Here is a 21,369-nt window from a genome sequence, read left to right on the forward strand (position 1 = left end):
TTTCTTATCTCCTACCGTGATCCAATTGTTCCCAGTACCTGCTCTCCGTTATTTTTAACTGCTTTGTATTTGGAAAATGTCAAAGGTCGAACAAAGAACGTCAAGTATCCCTCGCACCTACACAGGTTCTGGGTCAATCTTTTTAGTGCTGAATAGCAATGTGTCATCAAAAAAAATGTACTAAATTTCCTGCAGACGAATTTGGCCGCACTGACCTTATATTCGAAAGGGTAGGAATAAATCTCGATTCTTTGGTGTCGCCAGTGTGCCAGTATTCGATCTCGCTTTTGGTCTCCTAAAAATTGATACAGCTATCAATCTTACAAAATGCATAGATGATGAAATTTCCAATTTAACTTGAGCTCGAGTATGTATATAACTATGTATATGTAATGTGAGATCACACTTATATTGACGTTCTAAGATGAAGCTTAGTTAGCGTTGTGAATCTACATAGTGTTCACATATTATGATAGTAACAGTGGTATAAAAACGTATAAAACTCGTATAATGTAATTTTTTTATTTATTAAAACAGAGATTAAACAAATGACCATAAGTCTAAACCTAAATTAGCCTGAGGCATTGTTCAGGACACTGGATGGCCGCGTTCCCCCTCTGCACAGCGAGACTGAGTTTTTGCGCAAAATGCGCCAGCTCGTAGGTCGCCAGACACCCAGACTAGTTTGGTAGAATTTTTTTTACTAGTTTTTTGGTGTGTGACGACCAAGGACCGTATATAATGTTACTGAATTCATTTGGTTTGCTCCTCCTATTTTTATAAGGACAATAGAAGTACTGGAGATGTTTTAGTGCTTTTAAAAAGGGATCCGATTACGTCCTTCACTTTTCATCCTTTGTTAGGTTGCTTTACGTGAGTATTTCAGGCGGACGCTCGTGTAAAATTATGTTACACAGACAAAGAGATGGAAAGGTCAACTAAAAAAGGGTACCTATGGTTTCTCGAAGTCCACGTGAAGTAAACACCGGTAAATGTAAACATAGCAATATCGCTCGATCGCCGAAGTCATCAAAAGTAGGATCATACTATGCGTCAAAAATATTCTACCATTTTGTGATCATTTAATAAAAAGATATCTAGCTCTATACAAGGCTATATGTTAATCTCTAATCAATCTGTATGTAGAACAGAATGTGACAGATCCTTTAGAACACGAACTGTAGCGAAATATCCCAATTTGGAATAGTGTTCTGGGTGGCAGATGCTTTTGGAGCGTTGTCTCAACCGCTACTATTTGAGACTGACTACCCTAGTAAGGGAGACTCTAGAGACCTACCGCAAACATCAAAATTAAAATTTCGTTATTGTTATTTCACTTTACATTCTCATGGATACACGGGATGGAAAACTCTGCTTAGGCTTGATCGTTAGCGCTATTACGCCACGATAGTCAATAACAGCGATAGTAAGAACTATTACGCTTAAATAACTAAATACGTACGATCTAATTCATTCATTCATTATACTTAAATTGGCTGAACTTATTTTATTGTGATAAGAATAAGAGCGCGTGAGATAATTTAGAACAACTGTCCCGCTTAGCCACTTTTTCTGTTGACTATAGCACTCCCAAAATATGGGGTCACCCGCGCACCCAGAAGTATACCTAAGTCATAATTCATAAATATCGTCCCACATAATTTGGTCTAAATTCCGCAGTAATTTGTGTTCACTGTTTTGACCCATTTTTTTACTGCTATGACTCATGTAATGGCCAGTTAAAGCGCTTTCATAATTATAAAGCTTACTTAACAGTTATTAGGGTTTCGTAGTCACCTAATAGAAACCCTTAGCCCCCATTCGCACGACAGCTTTTTCAACGCGTTAAAAAAGCGCTTGAACCTGTCCGCACTCTAAATTCGATTTAACGACCAAGGCTTAAAGTCGAAAATTCAACAACGCTGTCGTGCGAATACATACATGGCTCTCCATTTGTGTCATTCAAACGCTTTTTTAACGCGCGTTGAAAACGCTGTCGTGCGAATGGAGGCTTATAGTTTCGCCATGTCTGTCAGTCTGTCTCCGTGGTAGTTCATGCTTTGCGACAGAACGGTAAAATAAAAAGTATAAAATTTTTTTTTTGCTAATAAGGGTCACCTAAAACCATTTTTTGAACACATATATATCGTACCTACAACGTTCTATTGTACTTAATACATATAGCCCTTCAAATATTCGGCACTAGCTACGGCGATAAAGTAGCACCATATGTATGTACGGTAAATGGGAGTGTTTTGTTTGTATCATTATGTAAGTACTATTATTCCAAATAGACATTCACACAGAAAAGGCGGCCCCATGATCTAGTCATTCAGCACATTGGATATGACAGAGCTATATTTAGCTAAATAGTAAATTGGTCTGTAGTACTAAGGGATTACTCAGCGTGGTTACACCTACGTTTGTTTATTATATTAGCTGTGACGTGAGGGAACTAAACTATAGCGTTGTAGGGACCGTGCAGGATGGTGGGTCTGCCATCTTGTGGCCTAAATCGGAAACTTAAACTTATTAAGATTAACACTGCGCCAATAAACTAAGGAGAACTAAGGGTTCTACTCCTGTTGCTACCCCGTACAGGTTATGCGCGCTCCAATTTTCATGAACTCGATTATTTAATACCAATTGACAGATTTAAACAGGAAAATAATTAATGTACGAGTAACCACAACAAATACTTGTAAAGGGGCCCACTGATTAACAGTCCGCCGGACAGTATGGGCCTGTCAGTCGTTTGGAACTGTCAAAATTTTGTTCTAACTGACAGGCCGATACCGTCCGGCGGACTATTAATCAGTGGGCCCCTTTATACCTGTAACACATTATTGTATTAAAATTATTCTGGCTCCGTCTTAAGATTCAATTTATTCATATATGTATCTTATGGGCTGGATTTCTGTAGGTATATAATGTATATTGTATACAATTATTTGCGTCGTAAGGATGCTTCGGTATTTTGTTTGGGAAGACCTTGTATTTGCTGAATACAAAATTCCAACTCGCCAAGTGAAATCTTTCTCTCCCATATCTTTATTTATAACTGCGGTACATACTCGTGATTTTGGCTCACTAATGTTTATGTTACGTCAATTGTTTATGTTTATGCTGTTTGACAATATCAGAACTATTCATCCTTACTCGTTCCTTCAATCCTCCTAAGGGTCAGCCACAGAAATTGGAACCTTTAGTGTAGGAAATAGAGTTGATTCTGCGTTGTTTAAAAACTGAACGAAACATATCAAAAGCAACTCTGTTCTAATCGAATATGATTTAAATTTCATTGAACTGAATAAGTATTGTAGGTACTGTAGGTAAGACCTTAGACCTAGGAGGATAACTCTTTTTATGTGTTTATATTTAAACTATGGCCGTTTATGATAATCTGTCACCTATTAGGGTAATTTACATGAATCCCTTTAGTTTCATCCTAACCGTCTGCGGTTTGACTCATGGTCCCTTAAAGGCTTGCTACACGGTCGCCGACAAGCCTTCTAACCGTCTGACCTTGGTCTGTCCTTGGCCAGTTTTGGTCAAATTTTGTTGGTAACAACTGTCTACACGGTCCGGGACCGGCCAAGGCCACGCGGTCTGGGGGCTTGTCGGCGACCGTGTAGCAAGCCTTTTAATATCAATACCTACTACCACCAATACTACTAATAATACTTACCAGTCGAGCGAACTATCGTACTACAAGTGTTGTTCAAAGAAAACTTAGATGCAGTGCAGCTGGGCGTGGGCAATTTCGAATGCGGGATAATTTCAAGTAATCGAAATATCCTTCACGTTTTACGTTATTAACTAAAGTCACACACAACACATCTTTTTCGCTATCTGGACATTTATGGCACTCAGTTAATAATGTAAAACATGGAAGATATTTCGATTAGTTGAAATTACCCCGCAGTCGAAATTGACCCGCTGCACCTTTACTTAAGTAGTCGGACAAAGCTAGGTTTTCATGGCAAGTGCTAGGTCACGGAATGGCGGTCCTACGCCAAGTCCCTGCCAGCCAAGTATTTAATGGCTCCTCTACACGATGGGCCAACGCCGGCCATTCCAAGGGACGCAGCCATGCGGTAGATTGAGATAGCAATATCACTTGCTCTAACGCATAAATGCGTCCCTTGGAGTGGCCGGCGTTGGCCCATCGTGTAGAGGAGCCATAAGTGCAAGCTAACCGTGGTAGGTGCCTAATCTACATTCGATTTGATTGGTCTATTAAAAAATACTGTCAGCTTCTTAATTTCTATCGGCAATGAAATATAGATATGCGTTAGAGAGTCTAATATGATCTATAGATAGCCAATCTCATTGAAAACAGTCGATTCTTATTATTAAAAATGCATAGAACGACTCGATCTGATATTGATTAGATCTGATGATAATATTTCGATATTATATGGTCTACCAAAGAGAACGAATGACGGTACCATCGTCCACACTGTTAACTGACAATTCTTAAACCTTATTCCAAAGGCATAAGGTCCACCGATGATCAATTAAGACTATTACCGGAAGGTTAACGGTATCGCTTCACGCTTAGTTCTTTGCTGACAATAATAAATTTAACAGTTGATGAACTTGGCGCCATTTAGATAAATTGTCTTAAACTATAAGTGTTATTAGATATTTACTGCAGGTCAGAAAAGTACTTCGTTTATAGTAGTACTCGTACATAGGTACAGTCAAAAAAATTTATTTCCGTACCGTTTCGTACCTGGCCGCGTAGCCAAGATGCCGATCGCTTACGCTCCGTAGCGATCGAAACGCAACTGTCACTGTCGCACTAATGTGGAAGTGTGATAGAGAGACATAATGGTTTTCGTTGTCGAAGCGATAGCGATTGTGACCTTGGCTAGGCCGGCTGGTCACAGTGACAATCAATATTAGGTATTATTATTATTGAGAGCCTGTTGTGTCCCACTGCTGGGCAAAGGCCTCCCCCCGTTCTTTCCACTCCTCCCGGCTTTGGGCAGTCTTCGGCCATTCCTTCAAAAAGGAGTGTAGCTCGTCTCGCTATCGCCGGCGTGGTCTGCCAAATCCCCGTTTTGAGCTGGGCTGCCATTCTGTGGTAATCTTGGCCCACAGCTCACTCGGCATACGACAGGCATGGCCAGCCCAGTCCCATTTCAGCTTAGCCGCTTTCCGAGCTACATCGATGACTTGTGTTCTGAAGCGCAGGTAATATTAGCAGGGAATATTAGGTATATATATTGCCACTGTGACAAGGTACGAAATGTTACTGAAATTAAATTCCTTGACCGTATCTAGAAATTCTCAATTGTCACAAGAACATCGATCCTCTGCACTCGGCGCTTTCAGACATTCAGTGACCATTCACATATTTTCCGGAAACTAAAATGTTATCGTAAGAACGGAAAGCCCTCAAACGGCACATGAAAGTTCATTCGCACATTAATATGTTAATCGTCGTGGTTATGGTCCTTATCGGCGTTTACGAGGATATTTACGACAACACAGAACAGTTATAACCTAACAACCCACCATTTCAGTTACGTTACGAATTCAGTGTTATAAAGGCGCGTTTACGAGGGGAAAAGTGGCCTGGTAAAATCGAATATGACTTCAGTGGTTATCCTGTATTTGTCGGCGGCCGATCGTAAGATCAGGCAGATCGTAATGTTCCTGTGTAATGTTTTAACGATTGTCCCATTGATCCAATATATAGGTAGGATAGGTTCGTTAGGTTGCCTCAGATGCCCGATTTGCCCGAAGGGCAAACCGTCCAGAAATAGTTAAGAGCCCCACGCGGGGCTCCGTCGACTCAGGGAACGAGTCAAAGATTTTCCCGTTTTACGATATCCCTAGAAATTTCACGATATGCCTGATTTTACGATCGGCCGCCGACATATATACGGGATAAGGTCAATGTGGCGAAGACCGTCTGTCAAGTAAGACCGTCTACATGCTCTTTTATTTACAGATTTGGTTTTAATTTTTATTTATTTAACCTTTATTGCACAAAAGAAAAACCTTACAGTACAAAAGGCGGACTTAATGCCATAAGGCATTCTCTACCAGTCAACCTTTAGGCAAAGCAGAGAAATTGTGAGCGGTGCTACTTTAACAACAAATATAGGTGCGTCATATAGGAAATAACAAACCATACATACATACATACATGTAAATATACATACTTATATTACATATATATTATTATATAGGTACATAAATAAAGACAAAACATATAGAGCTTGTACATACATTATGAATCTTTCATTCTGCTAGCAAAGAGCACGTAAAGATTTTTTAAATGCAAGCTTATTTGGAGCATTTTTGATTCTGAAGGGAAGTCCGTTCCAAAGGCGGGCCACCTGCACGGAGAACGAATTCGACATGAACCCAGTGCGGTGAGGAGGGATGGACAGAGACATATTGCCGGAAGAGCGAAGTTGACGGTCGTTCTAAAAAAGAAAGTTATTTGACTAGTAGGAAACTAGCCTATTCTAAGTCACCGAAGCTTCCTTCACAGCGAACAATCGAATGCGCAGCGAGCCAGTAAACGGAATCGCGCTTCGCGACTTTATAGGGCATCCTATTCAGCTCGGAGCAAGTGTTTGAACAATGACAGTAACTAGTCTACTCGTAGCGGCTTCATAAACGCTTCAAGTCTGACAAGCCCTGGATAATCGTTTGTCCTTATCCGTCATTTTGATGTTTGTGATTGTTAGAAAGGGATGGTCATTATCAGTTCTACTTCACAATTAATTTTTCAAATCGTACTGGTCTGATTAAGTTGAGAGGAAAGGTTCATCTTAATAAAATAAAATAAAATTCTCCGTAGCGAACGAAACGCAACTGTCACTGTCACTGGGCTATAACCGCGAAAATCGAAGTTCGCAATTTGCGGGCATTTTTCTCTGTCACTCTAATTACGCCTTCATTGGAGTAAAAGAGAAAGATCCCCGCAATTTGCGAATTTCGGTTTTCGCGGTAGCCGCTCTGTACCCTAGTCTAGTGTGTATGGCCAACTTAATAGTTATGCAAGAGTGATAGAGAGACACAAAGCGTTTCGTTATCTTAGCGCAATTGTCACCTTGGCTAAGCTCCCTAAAAGTGACATTCCATTTCCAACTGCAGCTGCAATACTGTTCATTTTACTATGGAAACGCGTCTCTGTCATTGTCAATTTCCATAATAAAATGAACAGTATTGCAGCTGCAGTTGGAAATGGAATGTCACTCTAACCGGGAAACTAATACTATTAAGTACTAATAGGTAGTAATGTAGTTATCAAAACTTATAAAGCATTTTTAGATTAGGACAGTAGTTACATGTTTTTTGGCCATTTTCGTGAAACTATCGGTTGGCTAATATTTAATTAAGCTATAATATTTAATTCCATTGGTTTTTCCACTTTCGTAAAACTATAATTTATTAACCAGTTAGGTATTGACCATTATTGTTACGTATACATCATCATCATCATTGTTACGTATACATTAATATAAGATAACGCAAAAATGATTATGATTAAAATTAATTACTATTTCATTAAATTTAATACTCGTGCAATCTGGATATCCAACTCAGTTTTATAAATAAAAAACCGGGCAAGTGCGAGTCGGACTCGCGCACGAAGGGTTCCGTACCATAATGCAAAAAAAGACAAAAAAAAAAAACCGGGCAAGTGCGAGTCGGACTCGCGCACGAAGGGTTCCGTACCATAATGCAAAAAAAAAAGCAAAAACAAAAACGGTCACCCATCCAAATACTGACCACTCCCGACGTTGCTTAACTTTGGTCAAAAATCACGTTTGTTGTATGGGAGCCCCATTTAAATCTTTATTTTATTCTGTTTTTAGTATTTGTTGTTATAGCGGCAACAGAAATACATCATCTGTGAAAATTTCAACTGTCTAGCTATCATGGTTCGTGAGATACAGCCTGGTGACAGACGGACGGACGGACGGACAGCGAAGTCTTAGTAATAGGGTCCCGTTTTACCCTTTGGGTACGGAACCCTAAAAACGGCACCCATCCAAGTACTGACCCCGCCCGACGTTGCTTAACTTCGGTCAAAAATCACGTTTGTTGTATGGGAGCCCCACTTAAATCTTTATTTTATTCTGTTTTTAGTACCTATTTGTTGTTATAGCGGCAACAGAAATACATCATCTGTGAAAATTTCAACTGTCTAGCTATCACGGTTCGTAAGATACAGCCTGGTGACAGACGGACGGACGGACAGCAGTCTTAGTAATAGGGTCCCGTTTTACCCTTTGGATACGGAACCCTAAAAACTAGCATTTTAACGACGTAAATATTAATTGCCAAATGAAACGAAGATAGTAATTAGTCTAAATTGTAAGCAATTTGATTCTAAGGTCGTTAGCCCCTGTTAAATACAATTTGATCGATTGAGAAGCTAAACCCCTATATTTACCTTAAATAAATAAATTAACTTCATGTCATTAAGTTCGCCCTTTGTACATTAAGTTGTTCTTTTGTGCAATTAAATAAATAAATAAATATTGTGACAATTTTACACAGATCGGCCTAGTCTGAGGGACAGACCCTCGACCACGAAAAACGAAAATTTGTTTTCGTTATCTGTCTCTCTATCGTACAAATATGGAAGATTGACAGAGAGGCAGATAACGAAATTTCGATTCGTGGAAAATAAGCAGCTTTATCAAATCGTCCCATAAGTTTATAATACGCGCCCGTTCCTTATTATGCCTTTGAATAAGTCATGGAGTACAATTTTATTATGCACCCTAAGCTTCGTGAATACTTAGAGGTACTCATATTGTAAGGTGACCTGTACGGGTATGATGGTCGTTTTTGTCTACGTGACAGCGTGATAAAAACAGTGTCCGTCACTTTCTATCTTATGGTGTTAATAAGTGACAGTTATTTTATCACGTGGATAAAAATCGATAAAGCCATCCATAATACGCTGGCTGGGGCTGGGTTCTATCAAACGCTTCTCCTTCATGCATATCAAGTATGTCTTACAATTTTATAAAGCCTTCTATTTAGAATAGAGAGTAAATTTACTCAACTTTTCACTACTATGACAAATTTTGCGTGGCTTGAATAGTGATTCTCTGAGCCTGTCCAGACGGGGACAATTTCGCCAATCTGATTAAATTGTCCGATTAAGTCGTGCGGACTCAATCGCCAATTTGGCTCGCCTAATTCGAACGCCGGTTATGACCAATATTATCGATAAAATGGGGTGCGGACGCAAGAATACCAATTTGTGACGCTAGTATAGTCGTGTTTGGGTTGGCACGGCCTGGTTTGATCGGACAATTTAATCAGATAGGCGTAAAATTGTCCCCGTCTGGACAGGCTTTCTATCAAATAACTGTACATTACATATGTTTCGTCATAAATTGGTTATAATCACTCATTATGGTATAGTATTGTATTGTATTATGAATAGCTAAATTGAATTCATCTCAAACATTCTAGTAAACTTCATTTGTTAAGTCATCCAACAGAGAAAATAATCTGTTACAAATAAAATAACAATACATAGGAGTCCATTAATTTTTTGCCTTAGTTTAGTCGAATAGACAACCATTTCGACCTTGGGCGAATTAAAGCACTTTCGTTATAGTCTCACATGATGTATGATGCAGAATGTCTGGCCACAGTACATGTAGAACAGTAGGATATCTACTGCCGTATTCGAACTTCAAGATATTCACAAGAGACGACACGTACTAGATCCATTCTAGATACGTTATAGTTTAGATATCAACTAGTTCTCTTTTGCAGCGCAATTCGGTCAACCAATGTCACTTTTACGTTAGATAGAGTAAGATATCTATTAGATGTGAATTGGAGCTCTAAGTCATATCCTGTGGAAATCGTTCAAGAGTATCTCCAGAATCGCGCAAATGTCAAATTTGACAGGTTAGATCTTAAACATATCGTTATCGTATCTTGGTGATGTCTAAAAGATATCTAATAGATATCTATTTCGAAATCCGAATCGGGCCCCTAGACAAAAAACGCAAGCTCATAACATTTAAGTAATACATGTAGACAGTCACTTTGTTTCTTAAGTACAGGAACAAAATTGTTACTAAAAAAGTAATGGTTGGAGGGTATAAAGCGGAAGCAGATTCAGTATACGAATTCTAGTTCTTTTAGAGGCCTGCCGATTGGAATTTACCGTTATAACCCCTCTGGTGTTGCAGGTGCATAGGCAACGGGTATTGCTTACCATCAAGGGCTTATTCGTCTGCTCGTTTGTTTCCTATAACATAAAAAGGCCCCAAGAGGCTCTAAGAGAAATAATTGTAGAAAACTTATACAAAACCTTCATGTTTACACCAATTGCGTCGCGTTTTTGAATACAGAAAATTACTACTAGGTATACTGTCTGGCACAATCAGATGAATTTGGCAGCTTCCCATTCACACCCACGCTACCATGTTCACGCCAAAAAAGACTTTAATACAAGGGGATAAGCTCCATCAATTATCTGTGTCTTCGCGTTCACAAAACGTCCTATATATTTCAATAACTGATGTTCCTTACGTTCTTTTCTGGTTTTAGAAACGTCTGTTGTCTGAAGGAATTAATACCTGGGTGGTTAGTAACGCGGGACACGTGGTCCAATGTAAACAAAACTTGTTTACAATCACATTCGCTATTTATATGACATTTAATTATAATGGCATGCCATGCGATTCATCGCTCTTTGGAGCCGGTACTGAATAGGTAATCTCATCATCATTATATCACCTTTTTATCGCCCACTTCTGAGCATCTTCGAGTACGCCAATTGCCCTGAGCTAAACTTATCCAGAAGTGACCCGCAATATTTCAACGGACGCCTGGCGCTCTTTTCGTCCGAAAACGATCACCAATATCACTAATCCGTTAACATATTGGTCCAATTGCCATCAGTTTGCCTGGCACCATGTCTCGCCCATCTCCATTTTAGTTTAGTAATGAGATATCCCACGTTGCATCTTTGTGTGGCGTCTTATCTGTACATTCCTCACTGGGAATTGATGCCGAACATGGCGCGCTCCATGGCTCTCTCGCCTAAGTACCTACTTTACACACTTAGGCGTGTCACTCGGATTTTATACAATACCTTCTATAAGTGGAGCAAACGCAAGAGTTGAAAGCAATGAAAGAGCTTGTAGACGGTCTTCCCTACGTTGACCCTATATATTCTTCAAATTTAGTAGACCTTCCCTTAAGAAAAGTTTTTCGAAATTAAACTCTTAGGGCCAGTTGCACCAACCACAATTTGACAGACTGATCATCGTCAGCCGGCGCACCCCGGCGCTTTACTATGAAACTTTCTATACATAAAAATTTAGCGAACTCTTTAACAATATGAACAGTTTGGTACAACCGAACATTAAAGAGGTGAAGAGGTGTAAAAGGGGTTGAAACTTTTTAACAACTTTTATGCAGATGAAGTCGCGGTAGGGGTATACAAATTTGACCTTGACTGCATATTTGTTGGTATTGGTACACGTCAGTGTACCCGGAGAGGTGTCGCCAAGGGCACAATAAATCGATAGGGCCTTGTAGTCACCCTGGCATTGACCGAACACCCGTATGGTTCCCATCGTTTAGGGCTGCTATCTGTGTCCGTTGGTTATATCGTAGTTACGAAGTAAGAGCCTGTCCGTTAAAGGTCCGATTTTTATATTGTTGTTTTTTTTTTTTGATGATGGACACTGGACAGGCTTATTATTCATGATTTTCAAGAATATTTCATTTGAAAATTGGCCATGTTTTATAATATTTAAGCTATAATTTTTTATGTGTATCTAATATTTTTTTGCTTTTCTTTTGTTCACATTATAAAAACTAGTGTAAATTCACTAAAACTCGACTGGACTTAAAAATTATGCCTCGTGTATTTTTATACTTCAGATTAATGTTCTCGTTGACGTACGAAGAGTAACCCGAAAAAACCGCTCCCGGCCCGAGATAATATCAAACTCGTATAAGTTTCATGGAATCTAGGAAAGTTTAAAATACTTTTAGTCCGACCAAAACTAGGATAACTTTTCGTTACCTAAATGTGCTTAGGGAACTACTTATGATATTGTAAGAACATATTGTAGTTATAATTTCTTAACGAGTTAGGAAAGGGGTTGTAATAAATGACAATTAGATTCTCGTCGCGTGTAATAATTGCTAGCTAGATTTACGTCATAATGTATTGTTTGTCATATTATCATTATTCCTAAAACTGAAACCGTTAACTTTTCAGGATTTTCGTAACCATCCTATAAATAGGTTAGGTTTGTTTTATGGCAATCCTGAAGAGTTACGCGGTTCTAAACCAAACAAATTATAACGAAAATGCGGACAAACAATACATTATGACTTAAAACTTTTTGATAAACAATAGAGACCCAAATCTACAGTTACATTTTTAGTATTTTATATCCATTGACTTGACTTTTATATCATATAGAATACAAAGTGCTCTGAGTCAGACGGCTGACAGTGACCATTGTCTAAGGTCATCGCAATCGCATTGCAAACAGCGGACTTTCTGTTAAATCGTTTCAATAGAAAGCTGAAGGCATTCAATTGAAAAGATACGCTTGGAAATCGTTTGTTTGGCATCAGTCGGTTTAGCTTTTATTATTTCTTGGTTATATTTTTATCAAGAAAATTTGAGGAGCTGCTTTCAAAACTTCGTCGCGCTTGTAAATTCCGTTTTAGGTCATAAGAGTGTTAAGATATTTTAATTATTTTAAAGGGTTGTCCCGTCTTTATTGTTATTTGCTTTTTAGTAGAGATGCACCGAATATCCGGTTACTATCCGGTATCCGGCCTATCCGGCCGGATACCGGATAGTAACAATGCTTGATTTCGGAGTAAACAAATTGGATTTAAGAAACAGACACGGTCTTATCGTACTTGTTTATTATTTTAAAACAATTTAATCATTCCACTGACTTGCACGCGCAATCATTTAGAACCGAGAAATGAGTCCGCGCGAACGTTTACTAGGAAACAGGTCAAATCTGCAGAATGCGCATCTGAAAAAACCGAAATGTAGGTATAGTTCCGCCGGCCGAATATCCGGTGGCTGGATACCGGATATTCGGCCAGTGTCCAGGCCGGATATCCGGTATCCGGCCAAACAACTATCCGTTGCATCTCTACTTTTTAGTAACTTTTCAATGTTTCGTAATATTTTTTTCTTCGTCCGCTGTGTCCGAAACACTTATCCAAATTCATTTTTCCAAAAGCTTTAACCATTTTAACGATACCTTTGTACGACGTGTACGTATACCTTCTGAAAATTCGATCGTTTATAAAATGACGCATTCAAACTAATTAAAATTTTGCAAATGATACATGTATTGGAAAAAACCTTCGAAAGTAAATATGAACTTTATCCTTATGTTACGGTGCCTTAAAACCGATTTCTTTATTGTACATAATAAAACACATTGTACAAAAGGCGAACTCAATGCCATAATAAGGCATTCTCTACCAGTCAACCTTTAGGCAAAGCAGATAAGTTGTAGGCGGAGCATAATCGTGTAGTATTATAGAACTAAAGATGATATTATTAGGTACTATTCTTCCTATTTTTCCTTTTCAACGCTGGTAAGCATTCGCTCAGCTGCATACTGATTTGTGAATGTTCGTCATGCACGAATGCAACTAGTGAACGCACCTTTATACTAACGCAAACGCTTCCAAGTATTAAGGCGACTTCAAAGTCACAGCCACTGAACCTTAACATTTACTTGGGGCTCATAACGCATTCAGTGGTTAGTTTGCTTACTCTTTGTAGGTTGGTGACCCCCGATTCTATCCTTTGGAGAATATAGTAATAATATAGAAAATGTCTAGCATCTTACTTAACTTAGCCTTTTCGTATGTGTGTGGTGAATTTAATAATCGAAAAAAGCGAACAAAAAAATCAACAGACCAAATTCGTATTAACTATAATTGCAATGGTATAAGTATTACCAATGTCCGTTTACTGGTTGTTTTTTTTATGGCCTGGTTACGAGACTTTTAAGCCAAGTCTTTATTTTTATTACTCTGCACTAGGTACTATTAAAGTTTTAACACTGTGTTTCAGTACTTTATTGTCGAGGCTCGGAAGTAGCTACTTGCAGGCTGAGGATTCGTTTTAAACGGACGACCTTGGGAGTCCGTTTAATTGAATCCGAAGCCAGCAAGTAGCCTTCCAGCCGAGTCATATATAGTGCTTTTCTCAAAAATGGTGCAAGAAACATAAATATCATAGAAACATTTTACAAAAGCAACGTTCTTACGTATATATTTTCACAGAGAAAAGCCCTTGCCGCCTTTTTATTTTTTTAATAAAAAAAATAGAAGTGTATTTTTCTGCCGAAAATACGCCAACCTATTTGAGACAACTAAATAGTCGCGGTACTAATCATCTGTTTGGCTGTGTAATGGGCCTGTGCCTTCATTTGATATGGCTATTTGAACTTTTAAAAAGTTTGGAACTCGACAAATAATGGAATTTGTATGCAACATTGCAGTCCCAAAATCGAGACTGCAATGTTTTTAACTTTTTAATTTTTGGTTGACCATAAACTCCGCGCTTCGCGACCTATTTCTTAGACGGCAAAGTCGACTTTGCCGTCCATTTTTGAGAAAAATATATTTGTAAATTGGTTGATATGTGTGAATGTAGATTATTAAGCGGCGGCGGTCGGGAGGAAAAATCACTATTATGTTAGTACGAGTAATATCTACATCAGTGTTTCCAGCTATAATGCAAGCAGGCTCTATTGATTTCGCGATCACTATCTCCCGATACCATCTTTTTGATCTGAATGCCTTTGTTTGAAACCCTTTATATTACCGCAAAACTGAATTGACCGCAGGTGGATTTTATATCTTTGCAATAAGGGTTAGGTTAAGTCGTCTAAGTTTGTGTATTTTCTATCGCCTTCCTTGGATGGATTTTTATTATAAGTCACAGGTATCCTTGAGACTACTCAATGATTCCTTTGATGATATTGCTGGTGTACAAGGGTACGAGATAAAATTGAATGCCTGAGTCATAGACTAGGAATCCTCTAGACGGAGTTTTGAGCAATTATTTAATGAAACCGATGCTGTCAAAAATACTGGGGTGCGGGGGACGAGGTGATCGAGGTCCCGTGCCGTGATTGGTCCGTTCAAAGACACGGACGTCACACAAAGACACCTTCGACTCGAAAATGGAATAAAACTACCGTATATTGTGGCAGAGGGGGTAGAGCTACCATGCTCAGTCTGGAGGATGTCTTGCCTGTGGCCTGAGTAGTTGGAGGTTTTTTGCCTCGTACTGACGTATTGAAGTGAAAGTGATCTCAATTGAGGTTGGCGGAATCACGGAATGATGCCGGCATTCGTACTGCTGTAATTATTCAGAATCTCGAGATTGGATTGAGTTTGAAGAAAGGGATATCAGCACAGCTACGTATATTAAGCAACGAACTAGAATAACACTGATTTAAACTTTCACGATTATTTAACATTATGAAACTACACAACGGGACTTAAACTTAAATACGCGATTAAGTCCCGTTGTGTAGTTTCATAATGAACTAGAATAAATATAGAAGTCTGACTAGAGTTTAAAAACCGGACAAGTGCGAGTCGGACTCGCCTACCGCGGGTTCCGTACGAACTAAAATTCACGGTTCATGAAATACAGCCTGGTGACAGACAGACATATGGACAGCGGAGTCTTAGTAATAGGGTCCCGTTTTTAAACGCATTCCCACTCCGTCAAAAAAAGGGTCCCGTTTTTACCCTTTGGCCACCGGACCCTAAAAATGACCCTACGTGTATTATGCCGCGAGCGACTCAACCGTACAAACAGCATCACTCCTAACTGTACATCGGTGGACCTTAATCACAAAAGGCATAAGGTCCACCGATGTACAGTCGCCATCAGATATATCGGAGCGGCCAAGGTGCTCACAAAGATCTGAACACGCCTCTATTGTCAGGGCGTTAGAGTGCGTGTTCAGATATTGTGAACACCTTGGCCGCTCCGATATATCTGATGGCGACTGTACCTACAGTCAACAGTATGGGCGGGGCGATGGCACAGCTTTTCTTGACAAATAATAATTATATTAATTATCGTAGAGGTTTGACGTTTGAAATAACACTTGCACTGCGTGTGCTATCAAAATCGTTGCAGACTTATCTAGGTCTAACTCTAACTTTTTTTAATAGCGGGAAATTGTGCATTGGATGATATTCAAACCTGTAAATATAAAACGTAAACTTTGTATATTTTTCTTTTGAAACATGTGATAAGGTGTTTTCAGGGATCGCAAGTACATGTGAGCCATTTTCAACCAAAATGGTCCTTATTGTCGGTTGTCAATAAGGCGCTATTTCCATATAGCTTCAATTTGAAATCAACGTTATCGACAACTGACCATGTGGTTTTGGTTGAAAACATCACACATTTTAACATTTATAACCTAAATCCCGGTTTAACATACGCAAACCTAATGTAGGTCGAGATCAATGTGCCCACTAAGCTTTCCTTTGTTTCTGGACCCTGCACTGCGGCAAATCTTATGTCATTCCATTTGCCTTTACTTCCCTGCAATTTTGGGGTCATTAAAGGTAAAATGGACTTTAATGAGAGTGCAATAAAGGCTATATTTGTAATGAACGGAAACATTATTTGGTTTCGAAGAGATTCTTTTTTCTTGGCAGTAATATCCTGTCGCTGCGTATAAGTAATGGCGAAATCGCAATTCGTTACACTTAGGTATTAATTGCTTATTTCGTTTGTTCCCATTTGTGTTCCGTTTTTAGGGTTCCATACCCAAAGGGTAAAACGGGACCCTATTACTAAGACTTCGCTGTCCGTCCGTCCATCCGTCCGTCCGTCTGTCACCAGGCTGTATCTCACGAACCGTGATAGCTAGACAGTTGAAATGTTCACAGATGATATATTTCTGTTGCCGCTATAACAACAAATACTAAAAACAGAATAAAATAAAGATTTAAATGGGGCTCCCATACAACAAACGTGATTTTTGACCAAAGTTAAGCAACGTCGGGAGTGGTCAGTACTTGGATGGGTGACCGTTTTTTTTTTGCTTTTTTTTTTGTTTTTTTTTGCATTATGGTACGGAACCCTTCGTGCGCGAGTCCGACTCGCACTTAACCGGTTTTTCATAATATGGTTCGCGGTCGAAGGGTACCATTTAATAATTTGTCAATGGCACAAGCGCCCAAGGAGATCAAATGTGTTTTTTTTCTCATGGACAACTGATTACTTGTTCAAAAACATCATACGTATAATGATGCTTTATATTATCGTACGGAAACCTCTTTTTCGGGTGAGGCGACACACATTTAACCGTTTTGTTTATGTTATACTAGGTAAAAAATCTAAAACCTAGGACTGTAGGGTATTAAAGAAGCTAAGTAACCAACATAAAAAAGCAAGAGATATTCACAACATCTAGGTACTTAGTCATCATCATCATATTCATCATCATAAAAATTGCCGTAACTATACTTTCTACGGAACCCTAAAAACTTTTAATTGAAAGCCAAAAATCCCTGTTATAAAAACAGAAGTAAAGCCGTATCGCCTGAAATTTATCGGCTACCGTAAATAATCCGAAAGTTTCAGGTTACTGATAAACGGCTGAAAAATACAACGCGAGCTACATATCCAGTTTTTAGGGTTCCGTACCCAAAGGGTAAAACGGGACCCTATTACTAAGACTTCGCTGTCCGTCCGTCTGTCACCAGGCTGTATCTCACGAACCGTGATAGCTAGACAGTTGAAATTTTCACAGATGATGTATTTCTGTTGCCGCTATAACAACAAATACTAAAAACAGAATAAAATAAAGATTTAAATGGGGCTCCCATACAACAAACGTGATTTTTGACCAAAGTTAAGCAACGTCGGGAGTGGTCAGTACTTGGATGGGTGACCGTTTTTTTTTGCATTATGGTACGGAACCCTTCGTGCGCGAGTCCGACTCGCACTTGCCCGGTTTTTCCGATCGTTTGCGTCCTGTGACGAGTAAGCCGGATATTACTCGTTTACGATTGATCACTTTTCAAAATGGCTTCTATAGTTAGCTGTTTTTTAATGCAGACGATGTTTTCAACATTTCTTTGATGTTTTGAAGCTTGTTTACAAGCCGTAAACAAACAAGCGCATGTTTACGCTGTTGTAGTGTATGGCGTTATATGTCAATTGTCACATGTAACAGCAAACATAAAATCCCATACATTACACTGAGAGAAAAGTACAACAAAAATACACTTATTATTACAAAAATAAACTTAATCCGGGGACAAGGAGAGTTAACTAATAGGAACAAATTGACTTTTCCAATTTCTATTAGTTCTTGCAATTACTATTATCTGTTTGTTGAAATTATATTTGGGATTACTGAGCTGTTTGTAGAAATAAATAAACTTTATAGAAATAGTGAAACGTCTATAATTATTACTAAAACTTCATTTTTTTTAGGGTTCCGTACCCAAAGGGTAAAACGGGACCCTATTACTAAGACTTCGCTGTCCGTCCGTCCGTCTGTCACCAGGCTGTATCTCACGAACCGTGATAGCTAGACAGTTGAAATTTTCACAGATTATGTATTTCTGTTGCCGCTATAACAACAAATACTAAAAACAGAATAAAATAAAGATTTAAATGGGGCTCCCATACAACAAACGTGATTTTTGATCAAAGTTAAGCAACGTCGGGAGTGGTCAGTACTTGGATGGGTGACCGTTTTTTTTTTGCTTTTTTATTGTTTTGTTTTTGCATTGTGGTACGGAACCCTTCGTGCGCGAGTTCGACTCGCACTTGCCCGGTTTTTTCCCCCAGTACAGAACTGTTTTTTAATTCCTGGTGATGATTTTTCTCTCAGTGTACAACTAGCTTAACAATGCACATGCGTTAGGGAACAAACATCCCTACTAAAATTATTGTCAGAGTAAAATGCGTCATTTCAATGAACTGGAACTCACAGGGCTAAATAATTAACCGTTTCTCATCATTCCTTTTTTAGTTCCCATCGTTTATGTTACTTTCCAAAGTAAACAGCGATAAAATATTTAATGTCGGACTTAAAACGAAGCAAAGTTGTGTTGCCTTTTCATTGGGACATTTGGATTTTAAAGATCTTTAAGACACACATAGTTATATTGTAACGTTTTCTACATAACAACATATCTAAAGCCTCATTTACATAGTTTGTGCGAGAATGTATGCGAGTTAACGTGTGTATAGGTACTAAACCAAAGAAGTCTCCTAACGATAACACTTGTCTGCAAAACTTCGGTAGCTTAGGCCCACTTGCACCATTCTACTAACCCGAGGTTAACCGGTTAAACCTGGAGTTACCATGGTTACCAGTACAATTTGACACTAGGTTAACGGTTTACACGCTTAACCCCGGGTTATTGGGATGGTGCAAGTGGGCCTTAGTTGATTAGAGCGATCAGACCAGCAGTGTTCTAAAAGGTCACGAGGTCAAAGCTTGCCCTAAGCAGTGAGTTTTCCATTTTAAATTTAATTTAAAGATTGGTATGCGAGTTTCAATAACTTGTGTTACTTGATTGATCGGTTGAATTGATTCAAATCTCGCACCGTCTGAGCCTTTAACCCTCTGACTGCTGAAGTCACGCGCGGCTACATCTCAATATCAAACCTCGTGCATTACGACAAGGTTTATTTTCGCGCCGCACACGATAGGCGTTCAAAGGGTTAACAACAAATGAAACTGATGCGAAGATAGTTTGGAATAAGACCCAACTTTGAAATTGACCTGAGTGCTTCTAACGGTAACAGAAAGTTTTCCATTAGAGTTTGCTTTTGTTTCGAACTTGTCTCGAAGAACCTTTCAACAGTGCCCTGAGGACGAGGGCATCAATTCTTTACTTGAAAATGAGGTGTAAGTGCCATGTTTACCATATAGTTTGTATTGTTACAGTGCAAGTCGGAATTGTCCGGCAGAGGGCGCGCCTGAGCCGGACTCGGCGCCGCCCGTCGACCTGCCGCGGACGAGAGATGGAGAGATCGACTATGATGGTAAGTGCCACAGGATATCTTGGATAACTACACTAAGTACCCAAGCAAGTAACTACACTAAGGGTCATATCTCACCCGGACACCTCGGCAGCGCAACCATTCGACGGCCACCAATAAAATGTACACAGCACTATGGAGGGTATCTCATCTGGTGTCCGCGTGGTTGCGCCATGGTGTCCCGGTGAAATACGGCCCTAAAGCGTCACAATACTAAAGGGTGCCAAGAAGACTAGCGACGATGCCGTTGTGCACAGGCTGGACACGATAAAAGTGTAGATAGTCGGCATTCCCGACTAGTCGGCCGACTAATCGGCCATCCGAGTGCCGATTAGTCGGCTTGTCGGTCAAATTAAAAGTCGGTACATCACTAAAGTGTAAGTTACCATTTGACAGGTTGTGATCGGCAACATTGATGGGATTCATGGGATTGACACTTGCTTGACTAATGACGGGTGGCTTTAGAGCGATATTGTCAGCTAAAATTGTGAACTGTAGCTTTATAAAATCGGGCCGATGATGATTCCTAATGCGCTAAGCAAGGAAAGAGCTAGCAATTTAGTTAGTGGTCACCCATAGCATTAACTTTGCTAGCTCCTTAAACATTGCATCGGTTTCTAGGCTCCCAGGATCCTAGTTTGTTTACCTCAAACTGCTCATATATGAATTCATAATCGATGGCTTACCTATTGATGAATACAAAGTTAATTTGAAATGCTCAATCCTAATTAAGTGAGTAGATGCAACGCCTAATATAATCTACGTTTATTCCAATATATCTGGTCTCAAGTACCTAACAGGTATCTCTGATATGCCTCGTTCAATCCCTTTTATCAGATCAAACTTTAATTGAGTTTGGTATAAACGGCCGCATGAGTACACAACACAACTATACGCATCGTTATTGTTCAACGTCCTTCATTTGCAAATTGCTTTGGAAAACAATGCCGCGAACGATAGGTCAATAAACTAATGCCGCGAATTTCAGCTGACGTGTTAATGATCGGTTAAGCAACGATCCGTATCACCTTATAGGTCTATAATACGGGTGTGAACGTATTATATTATATACACTTCCTCCAAATGTTTTTAATTAGGAACATGGAACGCTCTAATATGACTTGCGGATGCGGAGCCAAACTTGGTTTTGAAAATGTGATTGCATGGTGCGCAATAGAGCTGGCCGCCGGCTGAGTTGTATGTATACGAGGGCATCGATTACGTCTTATGGAGATGGCGTTTAGCATCCAGGTCCTCTAAACGCCGCTGCTCGTAATATATTAGTCTGCGATGAACTATCATTAGGT

General features: G+C 39.3%; 1 protein-coding gene across 1 annotated transcript in view; it reads left to right on the plus strand.

Moving 5' to 3' along the window:
• Positions 1-21,369, plus strand: part of LOC134672115 (oxysterol-binding protein-related protein 9) — a 130,465-nt gene that overhangs the window by 79,802 nt on the left and 29,294 nt on the right. The window contains exon 9 of the mRNA XM_063530029.1: positions 19,968-20,065. Coding sequence (XP_063386099.1) covers positions 19,968-20,065 — 98 coding nt within the window. The remainder of the gene's footprint in view (positions 1-19,967; positions 20,066-21,369) is intronic.

Source organism: Cydia fagiglandana, chromosome 16 (assembly GCF_963556715.1).
Source record: "Cydia fagiglandana chromosome 16, ilCydFagi1.1, whole genome shotgun sequence".
Classification (NCBI taxonomy): Eukaryota; Metazoa; Arthropoda; class Insecta; order Lepidoptera; family Tortricidae; genus Cydia; species Cydia fagiglandana.